Source organism: Scatophagus argus, chromosome 3, assembly GCF_020382885.2.
Source record: "Scatophagus argus isolate fScaArg1 chromosome 3, fScaArg1.pri, whole genome shotgun sequence".
NCBI classification, from domain to species: Eukaryota; Metazoa; Chordata; class Actinopteri; family Scatophagidae; genus Scatophagus; species Scatophagus argus.
Window position 1 is genome coordinate 10941561 of NC_058495.1, and position 17074 is coordinate 10958634.

The 17074-nt window shown below is 40.1% G+C and overlaps 3 protein-coding genes across 5 annotated transcripts; 2 read left to right on the forward strand and 1 right to left on the reverse strand.

Moving 5' to 3' along the window:
* glyctk (glycerate kinase) lies at window positions 1–3840 on the reverse strand. 3 transcript variants are annotated; one of them, XM_046383412.1, is made up of 5 exons: window positions 3785–3840; window positions 1553–1939; window positions 1307–1458; window positions 1040–1215; window positions 1–956 (listed from the first exon to the last, which is right to left on the reverse strand). In XM_046383412.1, exons 2-5 carry the CDS (start codon window positions 1906–1908, stop codon window positions 72–74), a joined length of 1569 nt encoding a protein of 522 aa, XP_046239368.1. In that variant the 5' UTR covers window positions 1909–1939; window positions 3785–3840; the 3' UTR covers window positions 1–71. The 3 variants fall into 3 exon arrangements, with proteins under 3 accessions (XP_046239368.1, XP_046239366.1, XP_046239367.1); XM_046383410.1 differs by lacking the exon at window positions 3785–3840 and adding an exon at window positions 3367–3649; XM_046383411.1 differs by lacking the exon at window positions 3785–3840 and adding an exon at window positions 2339–3353.
* A 45-nt stretch (window positions 3841–3885) lies between these two features.
* On the forward strand, window positions 3886–8977 carry wdr82 (WD repeat domain 82). Its single transcript, XM_046383417.1, has 9 exons — window positions 3886–4286; window positions 5157–5254; window positions 6089–6155; window positions 6257–6356; window positions 6461–6577; window positions 6665–6820; window positions 7096–7165; window positions 7823–7965; window positions 8759–8977. The coding sequence occupies exons 1-9, from the start codon at window positions 4126–4128 to the stop codon at window positions 8786–8788; spliced, it is 942 nt and encodes a 313-aa protein (XP_046239373.1). The 5' UTR covers window positions 3886–4125; the 3' UTR covers window positions 8789–8977.
* A 565-nt stretch (window positions 8978–9542) lies between these two features.
* On the forward strand, window positions 9543–16116 carry LOC124056210 (twinfilin-2). The gene is made up of 9 exons (XM_046383416.1): window positions 9543–10206; window positions 12867–13045; window positions 13506–13601; window positions 13728–13832; window positions 13952–13966; window positions 14272–14397; window positions 14574–14724; window positions 15057–15178; window positions 15549–16116. The coding sequence occupies exons 1-9, from the start codon at window positions 10110–10112 to the stop codon at window positions 15714–15716; spliced, it is 1059 nt and encodes a 352-aa protein (XP_046239372.1). The 5' UTR covers window positions 9543–10109; the 3' UTR covers window positions 15717–16116.
* Window positions 16117–17074: the final 958 nt, after the last annotated feature.

A 17074-nucleotide genomic window follows, 5' to 3' on the forward strand; every position in this document is an offset into this window, starting at 1 on the left:
CAGGTCAGATGGAGTACTTTACTTATCCAGATCCACTGGACTTTGTTTATTTTATTTCATGTGGTCTGGAATTATCTTATTTTTATTGGAACTGGTGGTATGAGTAGCATATGTACATCCATCACATTAGTGCAGGTTAAACCAGGCACAAGTAAGTGCTGCCCAGCAGAAAGACGTGTAAAAAAAGTGTAGGAATCATTGTTGGTAAGGAAGTTTTCAATGTCCAGCCCCTGTGCTTGGGCCTCTTCATACAACCCTGCATCAGTGATGGCTCCTGCTGCCTCAGTGGGTCCATCCTGACCATCAGTTCCACCACTCAGGAAGACAGGACCATTAGGCAGGTGCTCCAGGCCCCTCAGCTCCATTCCCACTCGCAGAGCCAGCTCCTGGTTTCGACCACCTTGGCCCATGCCTGTCAGCTCCACAGTGGGCTCACCTCCAGCTAACAGGCACGTGGCACCCCATCCTTCTGTACGCCCTTCATCCAAGACCTGCATAGTACGGCAGAGGTCCCAGCTCTCCACACCTACTTCAGGCCCCAGCTTTAGCAACTCAGCAGCAATCTCTGGAGGAGGTTCATCTTGAGAACAAGCAAAGCGAGCCAGGAGGCCATAAAGTCTGGAGACTGACCTTACGTCACCACAAACCCCTGGTGACAGCACAACAGGGCGGAAACCTAGCTCTCGAGCCCGGCGACCTGCACAACTGAGAGCAAGGCTGTTGGAGCCAATCACAGTGTTGAGAACGTGCCCTGATGAATTAGATTTATCCTTACTCTCCCGTGGACTAGGTCTCCCAAGGACTTCCTTTACTGAGGCTGGAAGACAGTTCAACAGCTTGTAACGTTCAAGAATTGACAAAACTTCTTCAGGCCATACCTCACTCCACACTGTGGGACCACTGGCAATCAAGTCCAAAGGGTCCCCAATTACATCAGATAATATCAGTGCAATCACCTGCAAAGAAGTGATTGTTAAATAACAATGCTAGAACGAATTCTCTACTTCAATGAAAAGTTGATTAAAAAAAACTATCTTACCTGGGCAGGGTGAGCACAATGTGCAAGTCCTCCACCCTTTAAGAAAGACAAGGCGCGTCGCACAGTGTTCAGCTCTTGAATGGTGGCACCAGCAGCTGCAAGTTTGCGGGTAACATCAAGTTTCTCCTGCAGTGAGATTGGTGGGATGGGCGCAGGTAATAGTGCAGAGCCTCCACCTAGACAGAGTTTCACCACCGTGTATTAGAGATTCACATTTGAAGGTATGATTTTGTAGCGAAAAAGCAACAAGAGAAGACATATTTTCACCTGAAATCAATACAAGTAGCAGGTCTTTCTCCGTCAGCTCACTGGCTAACTGCCTGATCCCTTCAGCTGCCTTCTGGGCATCAGCATCGGGCAAGTTGTGTTTTGCTCCTTCCATTACTTTGATGCGACTGTTTTCTTTCAACAACAGATGGCTGTGATGGGAGTAAGAAATTTTATTATGCTATTATAAAGCTTAGTTTTTGTGTAAACACTTTTAGTTGCTTACACCACAAGGCTTTTGCTTACTCTTTCCCATGCTGCTGTAATGTCTGCTGAATCCCATATGGCACGCTTATTATTCCTTTCACCAAGTGATCTCCCACAATCCTCTCTGCCTCAGCAGCCATACCCAGTACAGCTTTTCCAAAGCCCACCAAGTGCAGGTTGTGCTTGAGTGTGAATTTCTGACCACTGATAATAACTGAGTCCTCCTTGCGCTCTATACTCTGTCGGATCACAGTATCAGGCTGCACAGCTTCCACTGCAGCTGCAAACATCCCGCGTGCCCGTGAGTCCATTGACATTTTGCACAATGTGGGTTTTCTTCTGCAAACGAGGGCTAGAAAAGGCCAAGGCCGACAAAGGGTGAGAACACGGGCCATGGACTGTTCAGTGGGTCTAAGCAGAGATCACCTGAAAGATTAAAAATTCAAGTCATTTTTCAGAATGACAAGACATATGTAATATGACAATGTGCAGAGAGGAAAATGTTAGATATTCTAGCTGTTCATAAATATTTTTCTTAGCTGAAGGTCAATTTTACCTCTCAAGTAAATGTAAATGTAAATGTCTCAAGGTTCAAATGTAAATTAAATTATTATATTATATATTATTATAATTAAACTATTAGCTCAATTAGTCACATAAATGAATACTTTATTCATGTGTTATCTGTTAGTTCACATTTACAGATAGAAGAAACAGAAGAAGAAACAACCACAATCTTACATAAATGACAGCTGTTAGCATCCTACACAACTTGCGCAGTTCCCAGTAAAACTGTGCTTTGTGAAAGCTAATGAGACTGCCTACCTGTGAAGTTCTAAATGAGATATAAAGCCTGTAGATTCCTGCAGAAGCCTGTTTTGTGCACGGCAGCTCACCAGTCAGGGAGTGTTGCAAAAATCTGACCAAATACTGACTTGTGTTGTGTAACCTGTGGGTAATGATTGACTTGAATGGACCACAGGACACATCAAATGACCGGGCGCACGGCTCTGTATTCGTTTCAATAGTTATTTGATTTTTTTTTTTTCTTTAATCCCTCATGCTGGGTGAACACAAATGAGGTGTCAGTGACACTAGAAGTTAGTTTAGTGTTGGTGTAACACTGAAGACAGTGGTGAAATTCATGTGCACAGTGTGCAACGGGCTTTGACTCCAAAGAAATATGACACTACCCACTGAGGGTAGATCATATGAATAAATGACCTATTTTGTCTTTTTTTGTGTTTATACTGTGGTGTCTTTGGTCCCTCATCTCTGGTTGAGGCCACTGAGGGCAATGTTGCAAATCAATAAGCACGACAGTTTTACAGCAATATTCCATTTTAATGATTTTAAACTTTTGCATTTTGCACCACTATGAAGTACTTTGATTTACCGGGCATTAGATGAGCCAAAAATATCTCCATCTGATTATTTAAACTATTAACCATTTTAAATTAATTTCTTCACAAAATGTAATAATCACGGTATGGTGACGCCATATTTTGTGATAGAGGATTTAATCCAATATCACCTGCCCATGTAATCAAATTGAACACGTTTACATAAATGACAACGGATAACACTCTGACATTACATGTCTTCAAATTTTGAATACAAAATATCAGACAAAAAACGACGATCAAGCAGCAGAAAACACACACACAAGTTAGCCGTTTGCCCTCTCGTTGAATTAGTTTAATAAGCCTTTTAGAGAACATCTTAACATCAGAGATTCGATTTTAAACCGACACAAATTTGAACCGCTGTGACGTTTCGTTTGCTCGACTTAATACGTCACTGTATATGTTGTCCGTGTCTGAGCAAATTTTCGCACTATTTATATTTCATACCTCACACCTTCCTATCTGCGAGGGCAAAACTCCCGCTGTTATTTTCTTCTTCACTTCCCCAGCGTCCATTTTGATTCCTGGTAAAAATACCACAGGCTGACACAACTCAGAACAGGGCTTTTACAACCTGCAGCTAAACGTGACAGATAGTGCTGGAGCAGAGGGTCAGCTGCTCGCACTGTATCAGACAGATAAAATGAGAAAGAACTTTCCAGATGAGTGCGTGTGACAGTCATGAATAAGATATTGTTTTGCCCTCTTCTGTGAGTTCTGTTTATGTCTCTAATTCACTTGTCTGATTTTAGACAAAATTCTCAACTCTTTACACACGTTTTCATGAAGTGGGATTCAAAGCTCCTGACTAAGACAATTAGTCTGCAAGAATTAACTTAGACGTTATTCCTTTGGTTTTTATTACCTTAGAGTTCATTGTACATGTCTTATGACCAAGATGAAACTATCGCGATAAGTAACATATCACGTGATTTTTCAACCAATGCGCGTGTGAAGTGATGAATATGCGCGTCACCGACGTGGCGAAGGCGGTGCTTTTTCCCTCCCTCTTTACTCCTGTGAATTTTAAGTAGAACAGGCGGGCTTTCTTTCCTGTTTTTAAACTTTACTTCTTAAAAAAGATTAGTTAGCCCCACTACAGTTCATATATAGATATATATATATATAAGAACTACAGTAAGGGACATCTGTAAGCCGATTCAAAGTAAAAAGAGGGCCTGCTTCCCCTCAAAGACAGAGGCCATCATGAAGCTGACGGACAATGTGCTGCGGAGCTTCAGAGTAGCGAAGGTGTTTCGAGAAAACTCTGACAAAATTAATTGCTTCGATTTCAGTTCAAACGGAGAAACAATTATTTCCAGTAGCGACGACGATTCATTAGTCTTGTACGACTGTCAAGAGGGAAAGTAAGAGCGGTTTTTGTCATTTTTACTTCATTGTTTTTTAAGTTAGCTACATGCTATGCTAGCTAGCGAGGCCTGCTGCGGGGTGATAATACAGCAGCGATTCTATGAGACGTGTAAATTTGTGCATACAGTTTTAAAACATCTTCAGTATTAATCCTGTCACTTTTTGGGGCTAAGCTTATACGGTTGTAAATGATATGCCATGTGACCTTTATATTGTCAAAGTAAATTAAAATCTGTTAAAATTACGTTACGGTTAACTAGGCTAGCAGCTGTATGCTTGAAGTGGTTTAAAAACCTTTTGCTGGTGGAACAGTGCTGCTAACAGCTTGCGAATAATGGCACTATCAGTATTTAACGATTAATAAGTTGAGATTTCACATGGTGCTGAAAGAACTAGTTGATCCATAGAAGATATTGTCACCAACCATGTTAGTATTATGATTATTTGTTTTATTCATTTTTATAACTGTGCAGATCATTTCTTTCAGAAGAGATGTGATCAAGAACAGCGCTACCTTTACAACTAAATAATACATTGTTTAAATTTTTTTTATTATATAGTAAAACTATCAAACATTTGTTGTTTCCAGTTGCTTATTCTCTTTTATGTCAACTGAGTATCATAGGTTTTTAGAGGATTATATGGACAACACAAGCATTTGAAGAGGACAGTTTAGGTCTGTGACAAGCACTGACCAGATAATTAAGTGATAAATAAACTGCGTTGTATTTGTGTTTGATGTTTTTTGTTCAATGTGATGGCATGTAAAAATGAGCTTTAAAAAATAACGTGATTATTTGTAACTATGGGTTGATGTCGTTTTTTTAAATCTGTCCCCCTCCCCTGTGTAATCTGATTTATGACAGGCCTAAGAGGACCCTCTACAGTAAAAAGTATGGAGTGGATCTGATCAGGTATACACATGCTGCAAACACTGTGGTCTACAGTTCCAACAAAATCGATGGTACGTTGATTCTCAAATACATGTTGGTAGTTACTGTTTGGTAACGTAACATGATGTTTCAGGTCGTGATCAAGTTGATAATGTTGCTATATAACATAATGACTAATTCATTAAGAAATCAAATACTTTGGACTACAGCACAGCTCCTCGGGCTGTGAGACCCCTCAATTTATCCTCCATGCTGCCATGAAAATTGTTTTGTTTTTTACTTATTATTTATTAATTGATTTCTAAGTTTTGTGATTAGTGTAAAGGGACTACAACTGACTAGTATTTTGTTATACACCTCTGTGTTGTAGAATGATAAAAAAAAATCAACCTTTTAACTTAAAATGATAATGAGCTACTGTATGTGTAGTTATTAACAGTGAAAATACAGTGCTAAGCGAATAGACATATTTTTGTGCATGTCACTCAGATAGAGTTGTCGTAAATTTAGACAATGGAATAACTTTACTGCGGTGCAGAAAAAGTCGTCTTGTCTTTACGTATCAATTCCAAGAGCATTATGATGTCTTTCACTGGTTGTACTGTTTAGGTGTTTGCCAGTGGTTGATGTTTACAGGATGCCATACCCAAGTGGATCACTGCTGGATCGTGGGGGAATCACTACTCACTTTGGTCTGAGGTAGTTGTTTGTACAGTTTGAGGGTCTGTGATTCTGCCCCATACAGGAGCTAACTGTACAAGTGACTGCCTTGCCCACAGTTGAGGCAACTCATCGGAACTGTTTGTAATCAGCTTCATGTTTGGATGCTAGCTTGTTTGTTGAGGTTGGTGGTCATGTTTGATGTATGACGTTATAATTTTGTTAATATGTTACTATTCCTGAAGATACCATCCGGTACCTGTCCCTTCATGACAACAAATACATCCGATACTTTCCTGGGCATAACAAAAGGTGAGGGCTGGATTTATGCTGTCCTGTCTGTATTTGATGTGTTCAGTTGGAAGTACCCTTGTTCTCATGTTCTTCTTGTTTGCTTTTTTGTTTTTGGCCAGGGTGACATCTCTCTCCATGTCACCTGTGGATGACACATTTATTTCTGGCTCATTAGATAAAACTATCAGACTGTGGGATTTGCGTTCACCTAACTGCCAGGTGAGTACGTTTTATGAGCATCCTTTTATGTTGCACTAACGTGTAAAGTGAGAAAGAGGAATCAAACTAATACTGACCCCCCTCTTGTCATCTGTAAACGTTAGGGTCTGATGCACCTGCAGGGGAAGCCTGTATGCTCCTTTGATCCAGAGGGCCTGATTTTTGCTGCTGGAATAAATTCAGAGATGGTTAAACTTTATGATCTGCGGTCATTTGACAAGGTAAGACATGTTTGTGTGTGAGATACCGTTTGTGATGTACATTTGTCTAATATTTGAAGTAAATAGATGTAATTTAATTGTCAACAGGGTCCCTTTGCAACCTTCAAGCTTCAGTATGATCGGACATGCGAGTGGACAGGACTCAAGTTTAGCAATGACGGCAAACTCATTCTTCTTTCTACTAATGGCGGAGCTCTCCGAATCCTGGATGCTTTTAAGGGTGCTGTGCTACATTCCTTTGGGGTAAGGAACAACTCATTGCCATGCACGTGTGTGGAAACATTTATTGAGTGAAAAGAGAACACAACATTGGGAAATTGTCACATAGTTAGATGACGTCTGTTCATTCACTAAATTCAGCAAAATAGTGATGGTGTGCTTATTTTTTTTTATCCTGCATTCATGTATGTAGGAGTTGTTGAAGATCTCAGAAGTTCCTGGCAAACCGTTCACTGTTTTGATACTAATGTGCACAAAATAATTGCTTGTGGATGCTGTTTTTGTGTATTATTCCGCAGGGCTACAACAACAGTAAAGGTGTAACGCTGGAGGCATCATTCACTCCAGATTCTCAGTTTGTTATGATTGGTAAGTTACGATCACTCTTTTTTTCATGTTGTTGCCTTGGCTGTGGAAATCAATACTTTTATCAAAGTGTTGGAGAATTATTTCAGTCCTCTGTAAATGTGTATCTTGTTGAGGCGTCATCAGTCCTGGTGTGTAGTCTGAGTATATGCTACGACGTTACCATGTATCGTAGTGGAGAGACAGAGGTATGCAATGATCTTTAACCCTTATCTAAGATTCATAAGATTCATTTCCGTCGACTGGGAGACTCCTGAATTGGCATGGCAGTGCACTGAGAAACATTGGTTCACTGTAAATGCTGTTTCCCCTGGGCCGAATCTCATTAAATACTTTGTCATAAGACACCAAGGTCTCAAGAGTCTCCTTCTCTTGTCTGAGTTCAAGGTTTTCCTCTACACTAAGAAGGTGCACTGTTTGATCACAACAACAAGTCCCAAGTCAACTGATTTTGAATTATGCTGCATAGCAAACATTAAGCATATTTAAACATAATGATACCATGCTCTGTGCTATAACAGAAGGCCATTCAATCTGTGAAATGTTGAAATATACCATTCTTTTATAAATAAAAGCATTTTTCTAATGCGGGATTTACGCTGTATGTAACAGTGCCATTTAGGATTTCATCAGATGTTTTTGTTTATCCTTATATTTCAGGCTCTGAGGACGGAAAGATCCATGTGTGGAATGCAGAGAGCGGCATGAAGGTGGCATTATTAGATGGGAAGCACACGGGACCAATTACCTGCCTGCAGTTTAACCCCAAATTCATGACATTTGCAAGTGCCTGCTCCAACATGGTGAGTGAGGGTGACAAAGCAGACTTAAAGGGTTACTGAAGGGGATTCCTTGAATACTTTTAACAGTTTTTCATTTATTTACTTGTCGGCTTGGGAAAATGGGTCAGTAATCTGCTTGGTCAAAGCCATGTTTACTTACCCCTGTACAGATTGTTTCACTTATTAGTAGTCATCAAATAACAACAAACTAAAGTTAATTGTCACGTTCAGTCTTTTCGGCCTCTCAAACTTTAAAACAAAATAAATTGACATGCACCCTGTAACTACACTGTACCCCATAAATGGCTTTACCTGCTGCCATTTTCTCACAAATCCCCATGCTGTACTGCACATAGCTGTGTAGCTATCCAAAGAGCTGAGAAGGAAGCAAGATGGCTCACTCCTTACATACTTCCATCACCATCTCCAGAAAAAACAATATATTTAAATCTTTTTTACCGCTTGCCTGATCTGGCAAAAGAGTATTCAGCTGTACTAGCCTTTACTTGTTCCAGACAAGCAGGAAATCCTTGCTGTTGAGCCCTGCCTAATAATCTTGTTTGTAGTCACATTATTACACGGTTTTGTTATTGAGTTTTTCATAACACATTTGTCTTGATTCAAATCTACTTGTTTTTTTGTTGTTGTTTCTTGTTCAAGTAAGAACGGGAAAGAAAAAAACACCAGGAGACCTCACCTTCATTGGCTACACGCACATGCACACACACACACACACACACACACACCTACACCTGCAAACACAAAATGGTTCTGATGTGACTGAGCATTTTTGTGCTGCTTTCTCATCCTACAGGCGTTCTGGCTCCCCACCATCGACGACTGATGGCAAAGTGAAGGCTTCTGTTGAAGGCCAAAGTTGAAGTGACCAGCAGGGGTCAGCACAGCCAGCTCAGTGGCAATATCACAGGAAGTGTGGCCTGTTCGGTTCAAATTGTAAATAAGTAGAAGCAGAAGTAGATCATTGTCTATTCTTTTTTATATTTCTATTTAACATTAAATTTTTTCTTTGTAAGATGTTGGTTTTGTCAACTTTATTATTGTGTTGTGGTGTTTGTACATACATATTACACATTCCAGTTCAGTGTGTTTTTTTTTTTTTTTGAATGAATGAATCCATCCAAATCTACTGAAATGCACTTTTCATTTTTGTCTCAATTCATTTTGGTATCAGTTGAGAAAATGAGTTCAGATTTCCTGAAAAGCAAAGATTATTGAACTTTATTAGTCTGGAAAATATGAACAGTGTTTAAATATTTACCTTTCATTCATTTGACTTATTTTTACTTGTCATTGTAATATTCATTTTCAGGTTTAATGCTCAGTTAAAATTAAGCAGGAGTTATCAAAAACTCAAAATAACAGTTTTAAATTTGTGGGTTTGAGATTGGGGAAACGGTGTCATTGTGGCCAGATGACATCAAAAAAACATACAATCTGTTGACCGTCATAGTTGACGTGTGTGTAAGTTGTGTAAACCTTCCAAATAAGCTCTGTTCATTTTGATCACGTTTGGCTGCTTTTTTGCTGTTTTCTCCTACCTCAGGAGGAGGTACAGCAAAATATTGGGGTTTTTGCTCGAGAAATACATGGTAAAATTCAAATGGGAACATTAGCATTTCGACAACAACAAGAACAACAGTGCTGAGGTCTTGCCACCATCTTGATTTTGTCAATGCATCTGACTTGTATTGTTCTTGGCTCAGAAGTTGGTTATTAGGTTTGCAGGTCACAAGCCCTTCCTCCACTGTAGGCCCTGTGTGGGGGTTTCACTGGCCAGTGCCCATGGCTGAACAGTCAAACCAGAGGGAGCTAAATTTGGGAGAGAGGTGATCAGGTTCCCTCACTGTGTGCACATGATACTGTCCTAGTTACTTGAGCGATGTCCCCTCTCACACTGTCACACTCTCTCAACAAGTCTGGACACACTCAGCAATCCTCTTCTTCAGGAGGTAGAACAGTTCTTAGTCACAGAATCTGAAGTACAGGACGTTTACGACAGTCTTGTTCGGTTGAACTGAAGTGTCTCTTGACTGGACTGAATATTTTGGCTTGGTGCTGTAGCAGTCTTCCCTGTTGTTTCTCCTCTGAAAACGCGCCCCCACCCGGCACAGCGTTTGGCGGGAGAAAGAGGCCGCTGACCCGCCATGTTCCTCGCACTAGTTGTGACGCCAGAGCTCAGGGAGTTCCTGGCCAAGGCAAGATGTGGGGCTGTGCGCCTCATCAAGGTGTGCATCCAAGAAGGTGAGTGACTCAGGAGAGTGTGCGGCAGAGCAGTCAGAAATGGGGATGAGCTGGCCTTCAGTGGGATTGGATGCAAGATTTTATAATATTATCCATATGATGCTATGTGAATATGTATCACTGCCTTTTTGAAGTACTTATTGTCTGGTCATTTATAGCCTGTGGTGGTGGGTTATTTTAAATCTGAGTAAAAACATCTTAGTCTGTTGGGAAAGTGTTGACATTCAACAATTCATCATTTGAAGAAAAAATAAGTTCTCTATGAAGAATGCGTCCTCTCTGACAGTTGTTCTCGGTGTCTCTGGGCTTTGACCCCATAAAATGAAACTATGTCTTCCTGCGGCAGTCACATGTTGTGCTCTTTGTGTCGGTATGAATGGTGAACAGTTCAACCAGTGAGAGGTTTTTCCCTTCTGAACTGGTGAAAGTAAAGATAAACATAATGTGGTGTACAAGAAATACTGTTTTCCTTTCTTACTCCTTGAATCGTTCAATGACCCATACGATTTTTTGGCCTCCAATCATTGTTTTAGTACACAATTTATACCTCAAACATGCATGCAGTGACTTTTTCTGGCTCAAAAATTCAACTACTGACCAGTGGTACTAAACTCCAATTTAGGTTGACTATTTTAACTCTCTAAAACTTATTCAAATAAAACTTAAGAAAAGCACTTTAGTTTATCCCCAGAACGTGGCTCCCATGTGTTGCCAATTCATTTGGGTCACTGAGTACAGTCGGCGACTGCTCTACAAGACTCACTCACAGCTTGAGAAGTGGATTTAACATATTGTGTGTGGTTCAGCAAACAAAATATAGGAAGAAAATGTACAGTTTTTGATTGTTTGTTCTGCCAGAAATGATACATCTCCTTGCTCATTTTGTATTTTGTACAAAAGAACATGTTTTTGCAGGAATACATAAAATGTAAATGAGTACAGACAAATATAACAGATTGTACCATTCAGACTGTACAATAAAACAGGACATGCATTATTTCACACTACCATTGTTTGCTTGGATGAGGAAACAGCTTGAAAAACAGGCTAAAACAATTAATTATGGCAACACAAACAGAATATTTTTCTATCAGATGGAGTTTGGAGTCTCTGAATACTCTGTAAATACCTTTAGAACAGCAGTGAGTGTTGCTAAACGTTGCTTAACTATTTTTTTTTTCAAGGCTGGGTAGTAGAAATGACTTCATATCAAAGGGACACAAACAAAAACAAAAGTTGATTAACCACTGCTGCATTTGTCTAACTTCTAGGAAAAGAAGATTGCATCAGCTGTGTGAAAACATGCCTTCAGTGTGTCTCTGAGTGAGGAAATAGATCATGGAGATGAACTGATACGTTCGTGAGGTGTTTACATCTTGTTTGGGTATCTGACCGGCTGTAATCAGTCATGACAGATGCATTCTGGGACTCTTTGCAGACTGTGACTATCACAATAAATATCTGGTGTCATATTTGCGGTGTTGATGTCAACAGAGAGGAGCTTGGTGCAACAGAGACAGAAGAGTGTCAGCTCTGAGCACTGTGATCTTCCCCAGCGTCACTTGGCTATTTTGAGTCACATGTGACTTGACATGGTTGCATGCTGTTGCCCAGTGACACTCAATCATCATCCCAATGTCAAAAGAGAAACAAGATCATTCGGTCGGGTTTCATCATTGCTGGCTTGGCGTGCCGCTTGGCTCCCTGTCACTCATCTGTCCCCTGATAACGTTTGTCTGTTGTTTTTATCTCTTTGATTTAAACTTTGAAAGAAAAAAGACAACACCTAAAGGGAATTCAATTACATGCAGTTTAATACTATCACAGACCTGTAAAGACTATGGGAGAATGGCTAATGGAAAGTATGTGTGTGCTGAGCTGGAATGTGTTGTGCCTCAGAATAGCATCGTGCTGCAAGAGACGGTCAGGAAATCCCCCTGCACCCCACAAGGACATCAGACTTTAGGTGTATGTGTGTGTTTTGTGTTATTTCATGAGCCCTAGCAGCTATTAGTGTTTTGATTGTTAGGTCTCATCAGCTGAGAAATAAATCTGGTGATGTTTTAAGCCAGAGGTTGCTCACCACAGAACGTAAAGGGTAAACAGCGAGGCCTCGTGGGCTCTCACACGAAGTTTTCAGACTGCCTTTAGCTGAGTGAGTTTACACACAGAGGGTTGGGCATTGGGTATTTGAAATGTAGAGATAGTTCGTAGAGATTGTGCACAGGGTCAAAGAGAAATTATGACCCGAAAGTATCCAAAAGTTGTCTGAAATTGTCAGTATGACATGAGAGGAATGTGCATGTTCAAGAAACTAAGGGCCAGGACTAATGTAATTTATAGCATATTCATTGCTGTCTATTGTTTTGTTCTTTACTGATTCGGTTGGAAGCAACGGCCATTTTGTTCGCTTTTTTTTTTTCATGCCAAACGCTTTCATTTCACTTAACTACCGAGTGATTTCAACATTACAGAACTGTTTTTTGTAATAATAGTGTAATAATCCTTCTACATTTAAATCATTACTGTAAATCATTACTGCCCATGACTGCAAACTATGGTATCATCTAACTCCTACTGTATGTGTCAAAGTGCTCTGCAAAGGGCAATGCCACATATAGGGAATTAAGGTATGTGATGAGCACTGGTCTGATTTTCAGAGCAGCTGGTCCTGGGGGCCCACAGAGAGCCGGAAAAAAGCTGGGACCAGGATTATGATCACTTCTTGCTTCCTCTCCTGGACGGCCACGAGCCCTGTTACATCCTATACCGCCTCGACTCCCAGAATGCACAGGGCTACGAGTGGATCTTCATATCATGGTCTCCTGACCAGTCTCCGGTATGCCATACCACATATTCTTAATTCCACACCATATACTGATCTACACACCTCAGATATTTATCAGGAAAAATGTAAGCAATAATAATTCCACAGAATAATCCAAGAAAAATAGAAAAATACTGATAGAAGGTACCAAACTATAACTAAATAGGTACATAGCATACAACAGGAAATATAAATGCTAAAGTATTGATATGTCCTACAGTAGGAAATTATGAGAACATTGTCTTAGGAATTGTTTAATGGTTAAAATTTACCAAAAGTATGAGTTTAAAAAAAAAGAAGAAAAAAGTATTGAATAAAAATCTGTTTGTGGAAACAAGAATATTCCTAGTACATTGTGATCACAATAAAGCACATCAATGTAATCAATCATAAAAATGTCTTAGCATTTGTGTCTTGAATTTAGCAACATATTTACAAACAGTTTGTATATTCCCCCTTCGGATGGCCACAGGTGAAACAAAAGATGTTGTATGCTGCCACCCGAGCCACAGTGAAGAAAGAGTTTGGTGGTGGCCATGTGAAGTATGAGATGTTTGGCACAGCTGAGGTGAGCAATAATCAAATTCATTTTCATTTACTGTCAGGTTGCCTGTTTTGGTGTGATGGCATGTTTTTAGAGGAGTTTTTTTCTGTGCTTTCTGTAAAGGGACTCTTGTTTTGCTTGCAACACTAGGAGGACATCTGTTTGCAGGGCTACCAGCGCCATGTGTCATCCTGCTCAGGTCCTGCCCCTCTCACATTAGCTGAGCAGGAGCTCCAGAGGATCAAAATCACAGAGGTGAGAGGTCAGCGTGCCCTCAGCTGCTTTGTCATCACTGCATGTGCTCAGGTCTGCTTGTGTCTTTAATAAAACTTCTTCTATTGGAAATTTAACCTCTTGTTGTTATTGCTTTTCAGGGCCGCGTTAAACAGGTATGTTTGCCCATCATGTACTGTATGTCTACTGTGTATGAAATGTGAATTTAATACAAATTTAGATTTGAGGTGAATGGTCACACACACACAGAGAATCACTGTTTGTAAAGTGATTTTTGAAAATACATTTTTTTTTCTAAAGAATATAAAATGTAAAGCTATATTATCCCATTGAACATTTTCTTTCTCTTTTTTGAATCTTGAATTTCTCCTGTGGGGATCAATAAAGGATTATCTTATCTCTTTGGCTCTGCCTTTGGACTCTTGAAAATGTTTGTGTGCTTGCTTGCTGCCCCCTGCAGGTGAAGACAGACATCAGCGTGGAGAGTAAGCACCAGACGCTTCAGGGCCTTGCTTTCCCTCTGCAGGAGACGGCCAAAAGAGCCCTACGGCAACTTGCCCAAAAACGCATCAACTACATACAACTGGTGAGCCTGTGGAGTTCATATAAGAGTGAGGTGACAGCACTGTTCCAGTCTCAAGCTGTCAGGTTTATCTAAAACCCATCAGAAATAGCGTGGTGTCAGGAGTGTTGGATTTCTGATGTTTGACTTTGAGAGATCTGAACATTCTTTATATTGTGCCTGACTACTGTGTGTTTCAGAAGTTGGATGTAGAGAAGGAAACAATTGAGCTGGTCCACTCCAACCCAACAGAAACTCGTGACTTGCCCCGCAGTGTTCCCAAAGACACTCCCAGATACCACTTCTTCCTTTACAAACACTCCCACGAAGGAGATTACCTGGATTCTGTCGGTGCGTCTGTTAATCCTCCTCTTTGTACATCTGTAGGACGTAAACAAGCATGCACAACGAGACATAACTCTGTGGTTCACAACCGTTTTGTCTAGTGACTCCTTAATGCAAGAATGATTTTCCTTCTCTCATTGTTTCCAGCATTTCACATGAAATAAAAAAGCTAAATTTAGTTAAAAATCAGAGGGGAAAAAATATAATTTTCTACCTCTATTATCTTCAGGCCTGTTGAGGTTTTTTTTGTTCTAAGGTGTCAAACCGCTGATCCCTATAAGCATAAAACATTTATTTACAATTCTTCAAGTCTTCTTCCTGTCTTTGCCTGTCTGCAGTTTTCATATACTCCATGCCAGGATACAGCTGTAGTATTAAGGAGCGGATGTTGTATTCTAGCTGCAAGAGTCGACTACTGGAGGAGGTCGAGAAAGATTACCATTTGGAAATTGCTAAAAAGGTAATGGATGGGTAGATAGAGACAGAAGGAAAGAAAATTACACAACACAGTTTTAGACAGGGTTGTAGCTGCCACTGAGGTTAATGTTCACTGTGCTTTATCACGCTGTGAGGCTGATTTCTGTGTCTTTAGACTCACTATATTTACATTTCACTACTTTTAGACATTTAAAAGTCAATAAATAAAGAATAATCAGTGTTTCTCTGTGAGCATTTTTTTCTCATCACTATTTAGAGGCTTTGACACAGCATTCAGACCATCATGTTGGAAGACAGAATCACAAACAGAAATTATAACTTATCTATTACGTACGTTTAATGTGTGTCTAATGGAATGCATGCTTATTTGCACTTGTGGCATCTATGTGCAGCTGGAGATTGAAAATGGAGACGAACTGACGGAGGAGTTCCTTTATGACGAGGTCCATCCGAAGCAGCATGCCCACAAACAGGCCTTCGCTAAGCCCCGTGGCCCGGCAGGAAAAAGGGGACACAAGCGCCTCATTAAAGGGCCAGGAGAGACCATACAGGACAGTTAGAGGCGGACACATTTTCAACCATAGTTAAATCTGCAGTTCCAGCCCTTCTCAAATTCCTGACCCACAAACACCTTGTCGGCCCAGAGTAATGGGCACAGTGACGGATTTCTGCTACCGTTTGTGTGCTGAAACAATTGTGCTGTATAACAAATGTGTTTTGGATGAAAATATGCTGATAAAGTATCTTAAATATCTGCCGTCCCCACAGACAAATTAAAACCCCACAGATGAATATACCTATACACCGGCTGTTAACAGTGTAATAGACCTTAATTATTAATGCATTGTGAGATGTTTCAGTCCTCATGTCTAGCCTCCAGAGCAGGTTTTTTATCAACAATGTTTGTAAGAAATAAACAATATGAAAGGAAATTCTAAATAAAATCTTGTTTATACTGTGGTATTAGTCCTTCGTACAGATTTGTGTATTTATATTCAGCATGCAGTTTTAAATGCATGGAAACTCTTTCTGTCTGTAAATCTTAGGACGGCTGTGAGATAATTAAATCTCTGATTAAAGAGGTTTTAAATTAGAACAGCAGCCGTACATTCAGTCATCTACTCCAGTAAACAACACCCTCCAGTCACAGCAGTGAAGTGCAGTGAGGCTGCAATGTTTGAAAGACTGCTTTGTGTTGGTTTACCTGCATGAAAATCAATTCAGCACGAGTTGTGACCACTGTATTGTGAGTATACAGTACAAATAGTTAACCATAGCTGTGTCATAAAACAGAGCAAGAGTCTTAGTTACAAGATCACATTTCATGACTGGTAACAGCACTTTTGATGCAGAACCATTATTTTTCTAGCTGCTTCAAAGGTTCTCTCAGCTGTGAGAGGCCAGTCTGTGTTGATACTGTACACTTTTCCTCTTCCTAATCCTCGTCTTCTGTGTCCACAAAGTCAAGGTCGCTTTTTAGACTAGCGCTAATGATATGCACACACAATAGAAGGACTTCTCTCTCTTGGTTGATTTGTCAACTAATTAGTCATAGTTAAATGTCTTGGCTGACCAAAAAAAAATGGTAGCTGTGCTAGCAACTGGACTGTAAAGGGTAATTTTCACATGCTAATGTGCCCACAATGACAGTGTTAAAAGGGTCTGATATTTACTATGTTAATTGCTGGCATCATCATCAACATTCCTTAATTGGCACTTAAACTGATGGGAACAACCAGGTTTTGCAGGTATTTTAATCATAAACCAGTGAAATTCTGACCTAATGGGGGCATAGGATGAAAAGTCAGTGGAATACATCCTTTGACAACCATCCATGAATGCTTGTGCAAAATTGTGTATTTGTGCCAAACAAACCAAATTTATGTTCACATATTTTACTGAGATAGCGAAAACCTTG

What these genes read in the sequence shown, in the direction of transcription:
- LOC124056210 (XM_046383416.1), top strand. Translation starts at nt 10,110, where the DNA reads ATGTTCCTCGCACTAGTTGTGACGCCAGAGCTCAGGGAGTTCCTGGCC. An exon ending in GCATCAACTACATACAACTG is followed by an intron (nt 14,398 to 14,573) that starts GTGAGCCTGTGG and finishes TGTGTGTTTCAG; the next exon opens with AAGTTGGATGTAGAGAAGGA. An exon ending in ATTTGGAAATTGCTAAAAAG is followed by an intron (nt 15,179 to 15,548) that starts GTAATGGATGGG and finishes ATCTATGTGCAG; the next exon opens with CTGGAGATTGAAAATGGAGA.
- glyctk (XM_046383412.1), bottom strand. Translation starts at nt 1,908, where the DNA reads ATGGCCCGTGTTCTCACCCTTTGTCGGCCTTGGCCTTTTCTAGCCCTC. An exon ending in TTACAGCAGCATGGGAAAGA is followed by an intron (nt 1,459 to 1,552) that starts GTAAGCAAAAGC and finishes CTCCCATCACAG; the next exon opens with CCATCTGTTGTTGAAAGAAA. An exon ending in GCTACTTGTATTGATTTCAG is followed by an intron (nt 1,216 to 1,306) that starts GTGAAAATATGT and finishes AACTCTGTCTAG; the next exon opens with GTGGAGGCTCTGCACTATTA.
- wdr82 (XM_046383417.1), top strand. Translation starts at nt 4,126, where the DNA reads ATGAAGCTGACGGACAATGTGCTGCGGAGCTTCAGAGTAGCGAAGGTG. An exon ending in TACGACTGTCAAGAGGGAAA is followed by an intron (nt 4,287 to 5,156) that starts GTAAGAGCGGTT and finishes GATTTATGACAG; the next exon opens with GCCTAAGAGGACCCTCTACA. An exon ending in CAAGTGCCTGCTCCAACATG is followed by an intron (nt 7,966 to 8,758) that starts GTGAGTGAGGGT and finishes CTCATCCTACAG; the next exon opens with GCGTTCTGGCTCCCCACCAT.